This window comes from Thunnus thynnus, chromosome 6 (genome assembly GCF_963924715.1).
Source record: "Thunnus thynnus chromosome 6, fThuThy2.1, whole genome shotgun sequence".
NCBI classification, from domain to species: Eukaryota; Metazoa; Chordata; class Actinopteri; order Scombriformes; family Scombridae; genus Thunnus; species Thunnus thynnus.
Genome location: NC_089522.1, coordinates 29,223,964 through 29,241,004, shown reverse-complemented (window position 1 = coordinate 29,241,004; position 17,041 = coordinate 29,223,964). Strand labels below are relative to the sequence as shown.

At 39.3% G+C, this 17,041-nt stretch overlaps 1 protein-coding gene across 1 annotated transcript; it reads left to right on the top strand.

Annotated features, from left to right (window-relative positions):
* Positions 1 to 283: 283 nt before the first annotated feature.
* pip4k2ca (phosphatidylinositol-5-phosphate 4-kinase, type II, gamma a) lies at positions 284 to 15,196 on the top strand. The gene is made up of 10 exons (XM_067593284.1): positions 284 to 774; positions 3,528 to 3,625; positions 4,225 to 4,321; positions 5,138 to 5,287; positions 10,147 to 10,293; positions 10,385 to 10,423; positions 10,512 to 10,625; positions 12,070 to 12,334; positions 13,587 to 13,690; positions 13,908 to 15,196. Exons 1-10 carry the CDS (start codon positions 616 to 618, stop codon positions 13,986 to 13,988), a joined length of 1,254 nt encoding a protein of 417 aa, XP_067449385.1. The 5' UTR covers positions 284 to 615; the 3' UTR covers positions 13,989 to 15,196.
* The last annotated feature ends 1,845 nt before the right edge of the window (positions 15,197 to 17,041 follow it).

Below are 17,041 nucleotides of genomic sequence, written 5' to 3'. Positions count from 1 at the left end.
CTCCCCATAAAAGCTCCAACTTAGATCAATATCTTTCTTGAGTTTCTGCAAATAATGATTAGTTGGATAAAAATATTAAAGGATACCTCTTTGACTCTTTTAGTCCAATAACTTATGCGGTGGAGGTTGAGAACTGATAATTCCGAGCATTAAACGCACCACGTCTGAGCGATGTACCCGCCCACCCCGAGAGTCACGTGACGCATTAGTATCGTTTTATTTGGTTCCTGCTACCTGTCAATCATAACCTCACCACGTGGTGTATAATAACAGGGGGTGGGCTCGAGGGGGCGGTGATGTGCTGTCAGCGATCATTTTGGAAATACGAAGTCATGCATGGTTGAAGTTAGCTAATGGTTCATCCAGTTCGCTCGTGTCGCGCTTTAGAAAAAACAGCGTCAGTGAAACACCTGCGGAGCTCGGCAGGTGACCTTTGATTTGTCGTCGCCGTGTCGGTGTGTGAGAGAACCGGGGAGGAGCGGAGAGGAGGGACGGTAAGGCTAGTTTTAGCTCAGTAACTAACGGCGGCCATCAGGAGGAGGAGGAGGAAGAAGAAGAAGTGTCACCGCTCACACCAGCTCTCTGTACGGGGACGAGGAGAGCCTGTCTACGGTCATGGCTGCCCTCAGTAACTCGGCGGCCACCTCCAGTCCCATGGTGATCCTGGCGCCCAAGACTAAAACGAAAAAGAAACATTTCGTCCAGCAGAAGGTGAAAGTGTTTCGAGCCAGCGACCCCGTCCTCAGCGTCTTTATGTGGGGCGTCAATCACTCGGTGAGTCACAGCAAGCTAACGCTGCAGTGAATGCTAATGTGAACCACAGTGTACTGTATATGTGTGCCGTGGGAATGTAGCATAACCAGTTAGCGTTAGCAGGTGAGAGACAGTGCCTGCTGTCAGGTAGGTAACATCTCCAGAGAGGTGAGGGCGTTACAGGGTGTTACAGCCAAATATGTAACCTGTCAGGTGCTGTGACAACGCTTTGACGCTACTGTATCTGTACTGTGTAAATGTAGCATACCCGGTTAGCGTTAGCAGATGAGAGACAGTGCCTGTTGCCAGGTAGGTAACATCTCCAGAGAGGTTAGGGTATTACAGGGCGTTACAGGGTGTTACAGCCAAATATGTGACCTGTCAGATTCTATGACAACGCTTTGACGCTACTGTATCTGTGCTGTGGAAATGTAGCATAACGTTACCTAGTTAGCAACAGCGTTAGCAGGTGAGACACAGTGCCTGCTGGCAGGTGGGTAACATCTCCAGAGAGTTGAGGGTGTCACAGGGTATTATAGGGTGTTTCTAGGGTGTTATATGGTGTTACAGGGTGTTATAGGGCGTTAAAAGGGGTTTGTAGGGTGTTATATGGCGTTAAAGGGGGTTTGTAGGGTGTTATAGGGCGTTACAGGGTGTTACAGCCAAATCAGTGACCTGTCAGATTCTGTGACAACACTTTGACCCAACATCGACAGGGTTGATGGTTTGGAAGCTGCAGACCAGTGGTGGAAGAAGTACTCTGATTCTTTACTGAAGTAAAAGTACCAGTACAGCAATGTAAAAACACTCCATTTACAATTAAAGTCCTGCATGAAAAATCCTACTAGACCCTCCAGACATGTTTTACGATGTACATAAATAATGTGTCTCATATGTTTTTTCCACTAAAATAGTTCACTTATCTTGTTAAAATCCTTAGAATTCCATCTCCTCCTTCTCCCTTATTAAAAACTCCAGAATCTATAAATATGCAAATATATTTCATTTCAGAAGTTTAACTTTTGGACACAAGAAGTCTCCTACTTCACTGTAAAGTTAATTCTCAGTGTTTGTGCACTGGAGGCTTCAAGTCTCCACATCACACTTGTCTAAGTTGAATATTGGACCAGAATTGACTTCCAAACTAGTTGTGATGTCACGAATGATACAGCCACAAGATTCTGCACAATGAAGCTCAAACATCCAACTGTAGGAACAAGATGAAAACCCAGTTTTGAGAGGAGGGACACTTAAAGTGAAAGTACATAAGTATTATGAGTATTGCAGTTATATATGACGTCATTAGATTATTAATACTGAATCATCAGTGTTAGAGCAGCATGTTACTGTTGTAGCTGCTGGAGGTGGAGCTAGTTTACACTACTTTATATACAGTTAGCTAGTTTAGTCCAGTGGTTCCCAATCTAGGGGTCGGGCCCCTCCAAATGGTCAGCAGATAAATCTGAGGGGTCGTGAGATGATTAATGGGAGAGGAAAGAAGAAAAAACAAAGTTCTGATACACAAATCTGTTTTCAGTTTTTGGACTTTTTCTCAAATCTTTGATTTTTGCTGAAATATTGGATCATTTGAACATTTATTGAAATGAAAGCATGTGAGAAGTTTAGAGGGAAAAATCACTATTTGGTGGAGCTGTTAACAACTCATAGACATCTGAAATGTAACAATGTGCTGTATTTTAAAAGCTTGTTATATTATCCATTGTGTCAAATCTTCATCTGACAAGTAACTAAAGCTGTTAAATAAATGTAGTGGATTGGAAGTATAAAGTAGCATCAGATGCATCTAGTTACTTTCCACCACTGCTGCCAGTTTCTGTAACACAGTTTTTAAAATTAGTGACCAGACATGAGCATTAAAGGCTCAAAATTCTTGTTAACAGCTATTAAAATGCTTTTTAAAATACTACGGACTCCACCTTTTTACCAAATATGGTAACAGGTATCAAAACACAAGCGTGACCATGTAACAAATCCTTTTCAAGGTTAAAGCTGCTGAAACTTCTTATCTTGTCATTGAATGTGATGGGTGAAAGAATGCAGCATGACAAGTGTAACATAATCTGCGCTCTCAAGTGTTTGAGAGACGTTTGTTTCGACCGACAGTAGTTTCAGTCAGAGTGTCGGCGGTGAAGCTCATTCAAATTCTGTTGCTTCTAAAAATGTTTCAGACTGGAGCTGCAACGATCAGCTGATGAAAGATTCAGTTGATTGACAGAAAATTAAATGGCGATCAATTTTGTAATTGTTTGATGTAATTTTTGAATGTGGATTTGCTGCCTGTCCCCTTCTTACATTAAAGTCAACTAAATGTCTTTATGTTTTGTACTGTCGGTTGGACTAAACAGGACTTTTTCGATCAATCGTTGGTGTTTATAAAACATAAAACCAGTGAAAAACGTCCATCACAGTTTCCTAGACATCTAGAATGGCGTCATCAAATGTCATATTTTGTCCAAACAACAGTCCTAAACCCAGTTTTCTGTAAAATATGACACAGAAAAGCTGCAAATTCTCAAATTTGAGAACCTGAAACCATCATTTTCTTTGCTTAAAAAGGGATCAAAATGATTAAGATGATCAAAATAGTCCCTGATTAATATCTTGTCGATCGACTAATCTATTAATCGTTGCAGTTCTATGTTTGATGACCTCACTTTTGGTTTAGGAAATCGTGAACACTGATGCACATGTCTTCTAATCCACCAAATAATCAATCATGAAAGTAACCAGTACATGAATCCTTCTGTGTGCAGATCAACGATCTCAACCAGGTGCCTGTTCCCGTCATGTTGCTGCCTGACGACTTCAAAGCAAACACTAAGATCAAAGTGAACAACCACCTCTTCAACAAGTAAGAAACCCGGTAGAGAAGTCCGAACCGAGAAACTGAAACTGAGATGAATCTGAGATCTGGAACAAACGCCGTCTTGTCGGAAGCTTTGGAGAAACTTGTTCCTGATTGATAAAATCAGCAGGAGTTATCTGTTGTTATGATAAACTTACAGAAGAGATAGATGACAAATTCCTGAAGTCTGTCAGACTGAAGAGCCTGATGGATTTTATGTTTTTCTTATTGTCAACAAATCCCATCTAACACCGAAACCAACAATTAATCATATTTAGTGTTGTGTTAGTGTCCAAAGCCTGATTATATCTTCCTCCTCTGTGTCTTAAAGCTCCGTAGTTGTATCAATGAGCACATCTTTAAGCATCCGCAGCTGAAAATAGTCCCCAAAAAATGTCCTCTACCCTCCTGTTTGTGTAACGTGGGCTTGTTTTTAGAGCCCAGACAGGCTGAGGAAGCCGGAAAGTATTGAGATACGGACTAACACAATGTTGGTTTTGTTTTTTTTTCATGAGATTTTTAAACAGGAATGAAAATGATAAATAAATGTGCTTTCAGTCGGCTTCCTCTCAGTCTCCTCCCTCCTCCTCCTCGTCTCTTTGCAGAGAAAATCTCCCAGGACATTTCAAGTTTAAAGAATACTGTCCTCAGGTCTTCCGAAATCTAAGGGAACGCTTCGGTATCGAGGATCTGGACTATCAGGTATGTGATGAGAGGTTATTTTCAGGTGTCAGGTGCATCTTAAGAAGGTCAAAATCATTTCAGGGTGTGTCATTCCTAATTAAATGTAGTAGATAATCATGTGTTAAACCCTATTCAGACTAAGATTAATATTACAGGGAGAGATGGGTAATAAATGATAATAAATCCCCTCCTCCTTCATAATAATAAGTTATCGTTCTGAACAGCATTTAAAGACACTGATATTCTGCAGGAAAGCCATGTGACCTTCACCACCTGAGTATAGCTTAGTATTAAATATAAGAATTATTTATCTGTAATTTAATTATTAACTCCAACAGTTTGCAAACTAATTGAAATGTCTCACCCTGAATGTATATGAGGTTGTTTGTTACAGTATGACAGCGGCCGGTATGTTCAGTGATGTTAAATACTCGTCACTCGCTGCACATAAAATCAGTTCGGCTTTACAAACGTGTAGACCAGCAAAGACAGAATCAACTGTAACGTGAGACTGACGAGCCGGCAGGATCTTGGTCTCGTAAAAGTTTATTTTTGACTTTTTTTCCTTTTGTTGTGAGAGTTGACAGTTAATGAGTCAACTGGTGAAACTCAGTAACAGGAAACAGCTGCATGTGTCTCTCTGAACTAGACTTCAATTTGAGTGGAGGACAGAAGGTGATTGCGGCTGTAGTTGCTACTGGTGTAGCACCCTACCCACCCTACAGAGATAATCCAGTCCAGTTTGAGAAAATGTTGTAAAATGTATTAAATGCAGTAGATTAAGTCAGACGGTCTCAACGCTGACCCGTGCGCTCTCCGTCTTAAACCTCCCAGGTGTCGTTGACCCGTAGCCCCCCGATGAGGAGCGTAGAAGACCAGGGAGAGGGTCTGCTCCTCAACTCCTACGACCGTACGCTGGTCGTCAAGCAAATCTCCAGCGAGGACGTCGCAGACATGCACAGCATCCTGTCTGAGTATCATCAGGTAAGATCTGGATATACTCGAGATATGTTCTGGCAAAACTCCAACGAAACACTGAAATCAGCATCGTGTCAGTCCGTCTCTTTAGTTTCCATCTTCTTCCTGCCTGTCTGTGCACTCAGGCCCGAGGCCATTGTTCCTACTGAAGATATGCATCTTTATAAATGAGTTGTGGAATAATACATATTTGATGCTTCAGTGAGTGTTTGTTGTATGTGGGATTGACTAGTCGGGGTAATAAACTACAGCGACCGTGTTCATGTCCCTCAGTGCAACAGTAGCTACGTTTCCATCCAAATGTAACGCAAATTTGAACCGAACTTTCAGAATATTAACAAAAGAAAATTCCATCCACTGCCTTTTTTTTGTAATATTTGGAGACGGTTCATCTAGTTTTCCAGTCGAGGACATTAAATCATTTCAGAAGAAGAAGTGGGCGCCTGACGTCTGTTTGTGTCATGAGGACAACGGGAAGAGGACGCTGTAGTTACGAGCTTCATGTACATCATGATTTAATCTGTTACCAGTGCACTTTGTTGCATTTTGCTTTTCTCAATACAACCTCAGCCAAATGAAAAAACATTTCTGCAAGATTATTTTTTGAATTTTCGGCTTTTTCCACTCAGGTTTTTTTTTTATTATGAGCAAATTAAAACTATGAATAAAAACAGGTGCAGCTAATGTGGCACATTGATGTGTTTATAATGATTCTTGAACGAGACATATATGACTTGTTAGGATCAATTACTTGTTGTATTTTATCTTTTCATACGATTGTTTACAATAAGAATAATATTTTCATAGTTTCCAGCTTGTTGATGTGAGAAAAGGAACAGTGTTAATAAATAGGTGACATGAATTTTGGAGTAAGTCCCGGTTATTTCTGTTTGATCCTGCAGTGAAACTCAGGCTATAAATAAAACTTCCCATCAGCATCTCGATCTGCCTTCCTCTCATTCAGTCATTCATAGGAAGCTCGTCGCCCGTCGGGTCTCCAGACGCAGTAACGTCTACACACACAGAACCAGGATCAGTCACCTCCCGACCGCTGTACTGAACTGTGTATGAAGCTTCACATCTGTGCTGCTGTGTGTCCCACTTATATTCTCTCTGTAACCTTTCTTTGGACCTTTTAGTGGCTGGAAAAAAAAAACAACAACCCCGGAGAGGTTTTTGTCATAGAGTTCCTAAATGAGAACTTCCTGGGGGAAATTTTTTTTTTTTTTTTTTTCTGCCGTAAGTGAGGGAAGTTGACCTAAATATGATTATATTACTTCTGGCCGCCGGCAGCAGAACGGTGTCGTGAGTAAGAGGACGGACTCGTATTCAACCCCAGGATGGAAAACATCTGTCTGCCCTGCTGAAGTGTCCTTGAGCAAGACACTAAACTTAGTTTTGTTAATTATCTGTAACTGTCAGACGAATACAACGTATACAACAAAAGACATTACAGTAACGCTTTACTGAAAGTCCCACTATTTAGAATTTATGTATATACTGTAAACATTTAATAAAAGATTTATTTATTTATCGCCAACTACTTCAGTTGCTACTAATATATATATAGTCAATTACTTATCTTGATTAATTTTTTAATTAACTGGCTCCAACTTCTCAAATGTGACAATTTTCTGTTTTATTTAGACTGAATATTTTTTGGTTTTGGACTTTTGATTGAGACAATTGACGATGCGAAGACAGATTAATCAATAATAATAATAATATTTAGTTGCATCCCTAGTTTTTAAACACTATAATGAAGTTTTAAGCAGATATAAAGACATTTGAAAGTCTTAATTTATGTACAGTATTTGTCTACAGTTCATTACAAGACATAACTCACATTATTATAACTGTGTTTTACTTTATTATATTGTCATTCATTATGGATTTATACACCAGCATCTACCTCATGGTGCCCACCGGAGGATTGACAATACATTAATAAACATATATCTGCTTATAACTACAGTCTAGTGAGTTATAAAACATTTATTAACTGTTTATATACTGTTAATAACTGCTAAATAAGGCAGACTATAAGTAAAATGTTGTCAACATTACAATGGAGGACGGCATCGTGCTCCACAACATCAACAAGGGTACAAAAACCAACACAATCAAAATAATATATCAGTATCAATAGTCAGTATGATTCAAAAGCAAGTAACACAACTATCATATAACATTTGTTTGCTTTAACTGAAGGTATAAAGTATCTCTAAGTCCTTCATCACCACTCAGGACTCACTAAGAAGTGTCATACTGTGTTTATTTGACATATTAACTTTCTGTCTCTGCTCTTGTTCACTGAAGACAGTGGAAAAATACCAAGTGATGAAACAGAAAGTCTCCTAAATGCTTACTCATAAAGTAAAATCACTGTAATTCCCCTCCTGTAAATGAAACCTGCGTTTGAGTCCCTTTTTATTATTTTTTTACATCAGTTACTTAGTTAGTTTTGGTATTTAGCTGAAGAAAACCGACCCAACACCAATCAACAAAGTCACTCAGACGTCCACCACATTCAAACAAACAATCATCAGCAACTTTAACATTAAAAAACATCAGATGAGTCACGTCTACACCCAACAAACCCTCTCTCTCTCTCTCTCTGACACACCAACCCTGACCTCACACCTTCCTGTAGCTTAAAAACTGCTTGTCATCATCATCATCAAGGTTAGCCGAGGTTGTTCGACTCTCTTTCCGTGGTTACAGTCGCGGAGCCGCAGAGCGCAGAACAAACACTCTCTCATATCGTTGTTAGCTTTGTTGACGATATTCAAATGTTCCTATCAGCTCATCTGTGTTCATGTAAATAGTGGAGTACGTTTGTAGGATGAGATAAGAAGGAGGTCACACTTTCACCTGATTTAGTTTCTATCAGGTTTTTATTTCATCATGGCGGAGTTTGACAGTTTGAATTATTATTATTTGAGTTATTTTTATACAGTCTATGGTGGACACTCTGAAAAAACTGGGTCTCACTTCAGGCAAACATGCCAGTGAGTAAACTTTTGGCTGCTTTGAGCTCTTATTGGAATGTGTAGCCTGTGGTTTCGCAGCCTACATAAAACGGGGAGGGAGACGAGGAAAATGGCAGCTCTGTTTTTCAGAGGGGTTTTTTAACTCACTTGGCGCTGAATGAACTCATTGTTTTCCTTCGTAGATCGTGACATGAGTTTGCAGGTCGCAGTTTTCTTGTCGACATTTAGTTTCAAAATGTCTGTAGAAGGCTTTGTTGTTGTTGTTGTACTTGTTGCAGCTTTTTGGCTTTATTGGATACTTTATGGATGAATTCTCAGACTGTTTTGGGGGTTAAGGTCTATTTTTTTGGCAGGTGTAAAGCTTCTCTATCAGAGGGTGTACGCGTAGGCTCTGTGCGGACATCCGCGTACCTCCGATTTGCTGTGACATCACAACGCCGTCTTCCTGTAGACACCGATCTACTGAGCATGTGTGGAACGCGTCCTCCAAGCGGACTCCAGAAAGCTGTTTAAACAGAGCTACTACGTGTCCACTCAGGAGTATATCTGTGGCTTAAGGACGTCTTTAGAGCAACTTTTCAAACTTTTGATCCAAATATGACATTTTGTGTTTTGTTTTTCTACGTCATAATTGTCCAACAGCTTCTAAAGGCAACGCATGAATCAGTAACACTCACATACATGAAGTATAAATGGAAAATTGGCATCTTAAGTCTTTTTCAGCTACTCATTATGAATGATAAAGGGATGAGTCAGAATGAGTGGCAATTGTATAATGACAGTATGTATGAATATAATGATTTGTATAATGACAGAGTGCGTTCTTTAGGAAGTCAATCAGCAAATCATTCATAGATATAATAAACAGGTTGAAATCCAATAAATCAGATACCTCACATATCATGTCACTTCATCACATTCCTGTACATATAATATGACCATTAAGTTGTCTCTTATTATACTGTAACATGGGCTGTTGCAGGAGGTCTGAAAGGGACCTTTTACCTTTAAACAAATATCAGTATTTTGTGGTATCGCCTCGCGCAGGCTACAGTGTTTACATTTGATTACAGATTGTGCACCATTTATAATGTTGGTGTATGCTGCTGCCATTCAGTTTAGTTTAGTGCTGCAAGGGTTAGTCGATTAATGGATTTGTCTGATTAAAATATAATGAATATACTTGTGTTTTGGGTTGTTGGTCCAAAAACATTTTTTCAGGTATTTTTCACTACTTTTTTTACATTTCATAAACAGTTAATTGAATGATTGAAACATGAATCAGCAGATGAATCAACAATGATAATAATCATGACTCACAGCCCTAGTTTGGTGTGTGCTGAACACAGTTTAACAGTAAGAGGAAGAATTTGTTTTGCACAATTCCCCCAGTGTGCTACTGCATCGTTCACTGTTGCCTGGACAGGTTTTAAACTGCCCTGCGTCCTCTGACGTCCGTGTAGTCACCAACTACTTCTTCTCACCTGTCAGTGCTGAGATTCAGCAGAGGGATGTAACACAAACACACACACGCACAGACGCTCCGTCTGTGCATGTGGAGCACAGGAGCTGCTAAATCGATCGATATATAAAACAGCGTTCAGACATGCAGAGCGATGTCTTTTAACATCCTGCTCAGTGAGTTTCAGGGGATGGTGAATGAGGTCAGTCTGAAGTGAGCGTCTATTTTAAATGTGAGTGTTGAGCACAGCTAAAAGTCTAACCTGAATAAGCCTGTACGCCTACATCACATATTCATGTTTCATCCGTTAACATGTCTCCTCTCTCACCGCTCTGACATTTTTAACATCATGACTCCGCTTTCTGCTCCCCCGCCATGCAAATTCACTGTTTTGTGTTTCCTCCCTGCAGCACATAGTGAAATGTCACGGCAGCACCCTGCTGCCTCAGTTCCTGGGCATGTACCGGGTCAGCGTGGAGAGCGAGGAGACGTACCTGATCGTCATGAGGAACATGTTCAGCCACAGACTGGTGGTACACAGGAAGTACGACCTGAAGGTGAGGAGGAACTAACCGCATCACTGGTGAACAGAACAATGTGGAAGTCCTACAGGTGTCCGTTTTATTTCTGTTTGGTTTTTTTTCGCAGGGCTCTCTGGTGGCTCGTGAAGCAAGTGACAAAGAAAGGGTAAAAAGAACCTCTCACCTACTGTCCGTCAGCTGACTTCCTCCTCCTTTATCCCACTAAAGATGTTTTTTTTTAATTTATCTCTAAGGGGAAAGAGCTTCCCACCTTCAAAGACATGGACTTCAGGAACAACATGCAGAAGGTGTACGTGACCGAGGAGCAGAAGGAGAAGTTCATGGAGAAACTCAACAGAGACGTGGAGGTGGGTGAGAATTTCTTTTAAAATGTTGACACCCTGCTGCTGCTGCCGCCGCCGCTGTTGTTGTTGCTCACCTCGACCACACAGCGGCAGCATCAGCTCACCGGGGGAGGAAACAATCCTGTGTTGCCATTTTGGCAGCGAGAGGAAGGATGTAAAATCCATTTGTGTATTAAAACATAAACTAGAGCTGAATTAATGAAATCCATCCATAAAACATTCATCTGCAACTATTTTTTAAGAGCCATTTAGACACATAATGATATTTGGTTAATTGTTTTATGTTGTAATCACATGCTGTATATGTTCTAACATTATTTAGGTTCATGCAGTTTATGTTTAGTATATATTAAAGTATATTTTGAAGAGTATTACAGGTGCTAAGGTTATGTATATACTTGCTGTTATTCTGTGACAAGTGCTGGAATGCAGGAACTTATATTTTAGTTATTTGGCATAAAAATACCTTAAAAACATGGTGCTAAGATGTAGAGGAAACAACTGCAAAAAATGTATTGATTAAAACAATCTTTTGACTGTTTATAACATGAATGATGTGTATTGGGGCAACAACTAACCATTATTTTCATTACCGATGAATAATCATTTAGTCATTTGGTTTGTAAAATGGTGAAAAATGTTGATCATCATGTCTTTCTGTCCGGACCAACAGTCCACAACCCAAAGATACTGAGTTTACTGTCGTAGATGAATAAAAAGAGCAGAAAATATTCACATTTAAGAAGCTCAAACCAAAGAATTTTTGTATTTTTTTTTTTTTAAATGACTCAAAATGATTAATTATTATATACAAATTGATATAATTATTATCAAAACAGTTGCAGATAAATTTTAGCTCTGATGTGTATTCAGGTCTGTGTGAGATAGTGAGTAATGTGTGTGTTACAGTTTACAAATACAACATCAAGTCATAATGGACCAAGCTTAATGTAACTTCAAATAAATCCTCATTCAGCGTTTTCCGTGCGTCCTGTGGTGAGTTTTCACAAGAAAAATTGACAGTAACATGAGTCAGAAATAAGAGGATGTCAAAACTCTGACTGTTGTGGAAATAGACAAAAATCACAGCATGTTCCCATCGTCAAGTTAATATTAGAGCTTTACCTAATAGTCATTTTCATTATCAGTTAATCTAGTGATTATCTGCTCTTTGTTTGGTCAGAATTTCCTGTAGCACAAGTCGACATATTCAGATTGCTTTTGTTGTCTGACCAACAGCTGAAAACTGGAAGATATTCAGTTTTCTATCATAGAAAACACAAAAAAGCAGTAAATCATCACATTTGAGAAGATGGAGGAAGAAAAAACAGCTTGAATGATAATTGTTTCTGTTTATTTTTGTGTCAGTTGTTCAGCTGCATTAATTTAATAGCACTTCTTCTCACAGTTAAACATCATCTGTAAAATGTCCCATTTTTCCCTTCAGTTCCTGGTGAAGCTGAAGATCATGGACTACAGCCTGCTGCTTGGTATCCACGACGTGGGCCGAGCCGAACGGGAGGAGGAGGAGGGCGAGGAGGTTTCCAACGAGGAAGAACAGGAGGCGGAGAACGGCCTGGCAGCGGGCCCGACGGTGGGCTCTTATGGCACCTCTCCGGAGGGAATCGCCGGTTACATGTCCTGCTGCAAACCTCTGGGGCCCGGGGAGTTCGACCCCTACGTGGACGTGTACGCGGTCGGGAGCTGCCCAGGTGATTATAACTGAACTGTAGTGTCTGGAAGGAGGTCTGAGGTTTTTGTTTCATATCATAAAATTCAATGTTGCTTCTTTGGTCACGTAAGTAAACCACAGATGGCCTGGTCATAACCTCCAGTTTCACAATACACCACACTGTGTTCATTTTTATTTTGTGTGTAAACATCATTCTGGTAAGGATGGGACCACTTCTCTTACGTTATCAAAATGAATTTGATGGGAAACAGGAAGTGACAGCTGTCACCACCTGCACTTCCTGTAAAAGCAAAATAAATGAAGTTGGAGGAAGCTCAACACACATTTCAGGAAATTACACCTATTCTTCTGAATTAGTCGAGAATATCGATGATGCACACTAAAGAGATTTCCCTGAAATGTACAAACTGTTTCATTTTACATGTTTCAGTAGGTCTGCTGAAGCTTTGTACAGAGCCAGGCTAGCTGTTTCCAGTCTTTATGCTAAGCTAAGCTAACCATCTGCTGGTTGTAGCTTCATATATATAGACAGCAGAAAAAAATGAGAGTTGAATGAATCTTCTCATCTAACTTTTTCCAAAATGTTTAATGTTGTGTGAGAAGAGTGCACTGTATGTTGTAGAGCTGCAAGTAACCATTATTTTCATTATCGATTAATTGATTTTAATTGTCTCGTTTTGTCCGATCAACAGTCTACAATCCAAAGAAATTCAGTTAACTATCATGTGTGACTAAAAAAAGCTTCAATTTCTCACACTTGAGAAGCTGCAACCAGCAAATATTTGTCCTTTTTTTTCTTAACAAAATGACTAAAACGATCATTCGATTATTAAAATAATCGATTAATATCCTGACGATCGACTAATCGTTGCAGCAGAGAGAAACAGCAAATCTAGAAGCTCCATCCTACATTTATTGGGACTTTTTTGCTTGATAAATGATTTAAATGATTAATCAATTATTGTTTAAATTATTATAAACTACTATTTCATCCACATTTCATCACTAGAATATTGTCTACTGCCTCAAACTGATTGCAGAAAGACAGGATGTGTTTGTCTTGAATGTTTCTCTGCGTGTTATCATTTCAGCTCCATCATCATCATCATCAACATCATCTAGGTCATCCGGAAAAATAATAGATATTCATTTTTTAACAGGGAGCTTTCGGGTTGATGATTATTATATGAGGCCTGTCACTGCCGCCGTCAGGGAAAAAAAAAAAAAACCCCAATAAAATAACCCTGATTGTTCTCTTCCTTTGATCTCAGGAGCCCCTCAGAGGGAGGTCTACTTCATGGGCCTGATTGACGTACTTACTCAGTACGACACCAAGAAGAAAGCCGCTCACGCAGCAAAAACTGTCAAACACGGGGTGAGTAAAAACACCAGAGGAAGGAAAAGAGAGGTGGAGGGGCCTCTGTCAGTTGTTCAAAACATTCAGTCGTACCTGCGCGGAGGGTTAAAAGCGTTTGATGTCTGCTCTGATGTCATGTCATGGTAATGTACGATGCATACGGATGATGCTGATGACCTTTTTTTGCCCTCTTCTTCTCCTTCTCCTTCTTCTTCTTCTTCCCTCTCTGCTGCAGGCTGGCGCCGAAATCTCCACAGTCCACCCTGAGCAGTACGCCAAACGATTCCGCGACTTCATCTCAAACATTTTCGCATAACACTCGGCTTATGAACACTCCCACAAGTCGATCCAACTTACTGAGAGCTGAAAGCCTATTTTACCATTGACCAAAAATAGTATGCACACACAGATCATATAAAAAAAAAAATTTTTGGTGATCTGAGGCGAGACGACTGACGCTGTAGCAATATAATGTACTACTTCTGATGCATATATTTATTTTTAAGAATTAAGGTGTATTTCTTGTAGATATTAAGCACTCTTAACGGAATAACTCGGGAGCGATGGGGTACTTGGAAACAAACTGCTGTTGATCAGTGTTCAAAGTGTTAGACCAGATCAGTGCTAGATCAAATATCATTATTTTTCTTTCTTTTTTTTTTTCCTTAAATGAGGAGTTTAACATTTTGGGAAGTAGACTTTATCATGTTCTTGCTGAGAGTTAGATGAGAAGATTGATACCGCTCTCGTGTCTGTAAGTTAAATATGAAGCTACATCCAGGAGATGGTTAGCTTAGCTTAGCTTAGCTTAGCTTAGCATAAAGACTGAAAACAAGGGGACACAGCTAGCTTGGCTCTGTTGAAGATAAAGACAGAAAAATATACCTACCAGCACCTGTAAAGCTCACTTAATAACACATTATATCTCGTTTGTTTAATTCATACATGTGAAAATGACAAGTTGGGGTTTTACTGGGAGTTATGTGTTGGCGCAGGAAGTCACTGCACCCGGCTAGCACCTTTTAAACCACAACTTTTCATTTTTAATCTTCGTTTCTTGTACAGAATAAACAAAGAAGTTATATCGTCTTTATTGGTGAACTTTAGAGGTCCTGCAGATTTATTTTAACCTTCACACAGAACCAGGCTAGCAGTTTCCCCCCGTTTCCAGTCTTTATGCTAAGCTAAGCTAACTGTCTCCCGGATGTAGCTTCATATTTACCGTACAAACATGAGAGTAATATCAATCTTCTCAGCGAACTCTCTGCAAAGAAAGTGAATTAGCATATTTCCTAACATGTGGGACTAATCCTTACATACTAGAATAATCTTAAATAAAGATGGGTGTTTAAAAAAATAACGGTAGTCTCGACAGTACAGTTGAGAGATTAATGTTATTTATCAGTAGAAACAGGCCATTTGAATGTTTAGTGTGCCAAATGTGTGGGATCAAAGCTTTATCGGAGCAGGATTTGCACTTAAAAATACAATCAAATCAACTCCGTAGTGACAGAGAGACACAATTTGAATGGATCAAAAATACTGAATCTCTTCTACATTTCTTTAAATACTGAAATAGTAAATGTGTGGTATTTAAAATGGAAAGCATATCAGATGTTTTAGCCTGTAAACACTGTTGCCAGACCTGCATCTCTCAGTACAGAGAATGTGGGGTGAGGGAGGGAGGGGGGACAGGGGACGGGGGGTGGGTGGGGGGGGGGCGCTGACCTTGGAGCATTTCCTTCACCCACGTGACCACCAGAGCTGGATCCGCATTAAGGAAGTGGCTGGTCCAAATTTTAGGATCAGTCCTGCCTTTTTTTTTTTTTTTTTCTAATGATATACGTCACACGTCGATGTGGAATTCAACATCAAAACAATTCCCTGAAAAATGAGCCCATCCATCATTACTGTGGACATTTTGAACATGGGTGTAGAGATTTGTGCATTAAAATAGCTAATGTGCGCTATGTGAATCATTGTGATAGGATAAGACTTAGGAAAAACAATATAGCATTAGAACTATATGAACTATTGTCTGTGTGTTATTGTAATGATATTTCAGATTTAGTGATAACCAGGGTACTGTGTTAAACATCTTTTGTTTTGTTTTTTTTGACAGTAACACTACATTTCAGTAGCTTGTGCAGTTTAGCCTTAACGCAGTGACATGATAACAACATTCAACAAACACTGGCCAGGCAGTATAGATACGGTAAACTCTGTATGATGCCTCATCTTACTCAATGATTGCACATGTTGTATTTTTGCAAATCAGCTTTTGGACCAAAATATATTTTACAAAGAACTCCGGGAAAGTGTTTGACTCATTATTTGCGTAATGTTGTGTAAGAGTTTGAGTGTGTGTGTGTGCCTGATGACACTTGTGGAAACATTTGATCTGATAATTAACTGCAGAAAGACGACACAGACAGAAAAGGCCTGTAAACAAGAACATGTTACTGCTTTCTTGTAGCCGAATGCTGTACTTAAAGGGCAGGTTCACAATTTTTCAAGTCTGTCTTAAAACAACAGTCAGGAGCCTAAATGAACACTGAAATAGATTTTTCTTGCTGTAATCATTCCTCCTGTTCATACTGGCCATTAGAAGATCCCTTCATGATGCACTTATAAAAAAAAAAAAACACGTATTTAAAAGTTTATCTGAAGCTAATATGAAGCTTCAGTCATCCGAATGAGTCAAATCTAGTAGATATCTGTCAACGTTGCAGTCTGTTTTAGTGCCAAAGTTCCTCTTTTTGTTACTATACTTCCACCACAGCTCAAAAGGGGAACACAAAGAGGGAATTTTTTGCTAAAAAGACTGTAAATGTGCCAAATATCCACTTGATATCCACACTGTGGCCTCCAACACTCACACTGAAAGCACATTTGAAAGAGATCTTCTAATAGTATAAACAGGAAGAATGATTACAGCGATGTTCATATGGACACTTGACTGTTGATTTAAGACAGACTTGGAAAAATTGTGAACAAATTGTACAAAGCACAAAGTTGAGTATTTCCATTTTATGCAGCTGTTTACTTCTACTCCGCTCCATTTCTGAGGGAAATATTGTATTTTTTTACTCCACTACATTAGTTTCACAGCTGTAGTAACTAGTTAATTTTCAGATCTAGATTTTACAGGTAAAACAGATGATGTTTTTTTAGATTTATAATTAAATTAGATCACTTTGTAGAGATGTTTTAACTATGACATCTTGATCAGTGTAGTTTTATCCTGTGATATTTTGCTGGTCAGAGTCTGTTTAATAAATGAGTTTTAATCAAGTCTTAGATAACAACAAGGTGGGGGTCAGGGGCTGCTTTTTGTCTCACTCTTTACAGAAGGCACATTTGTGCTGA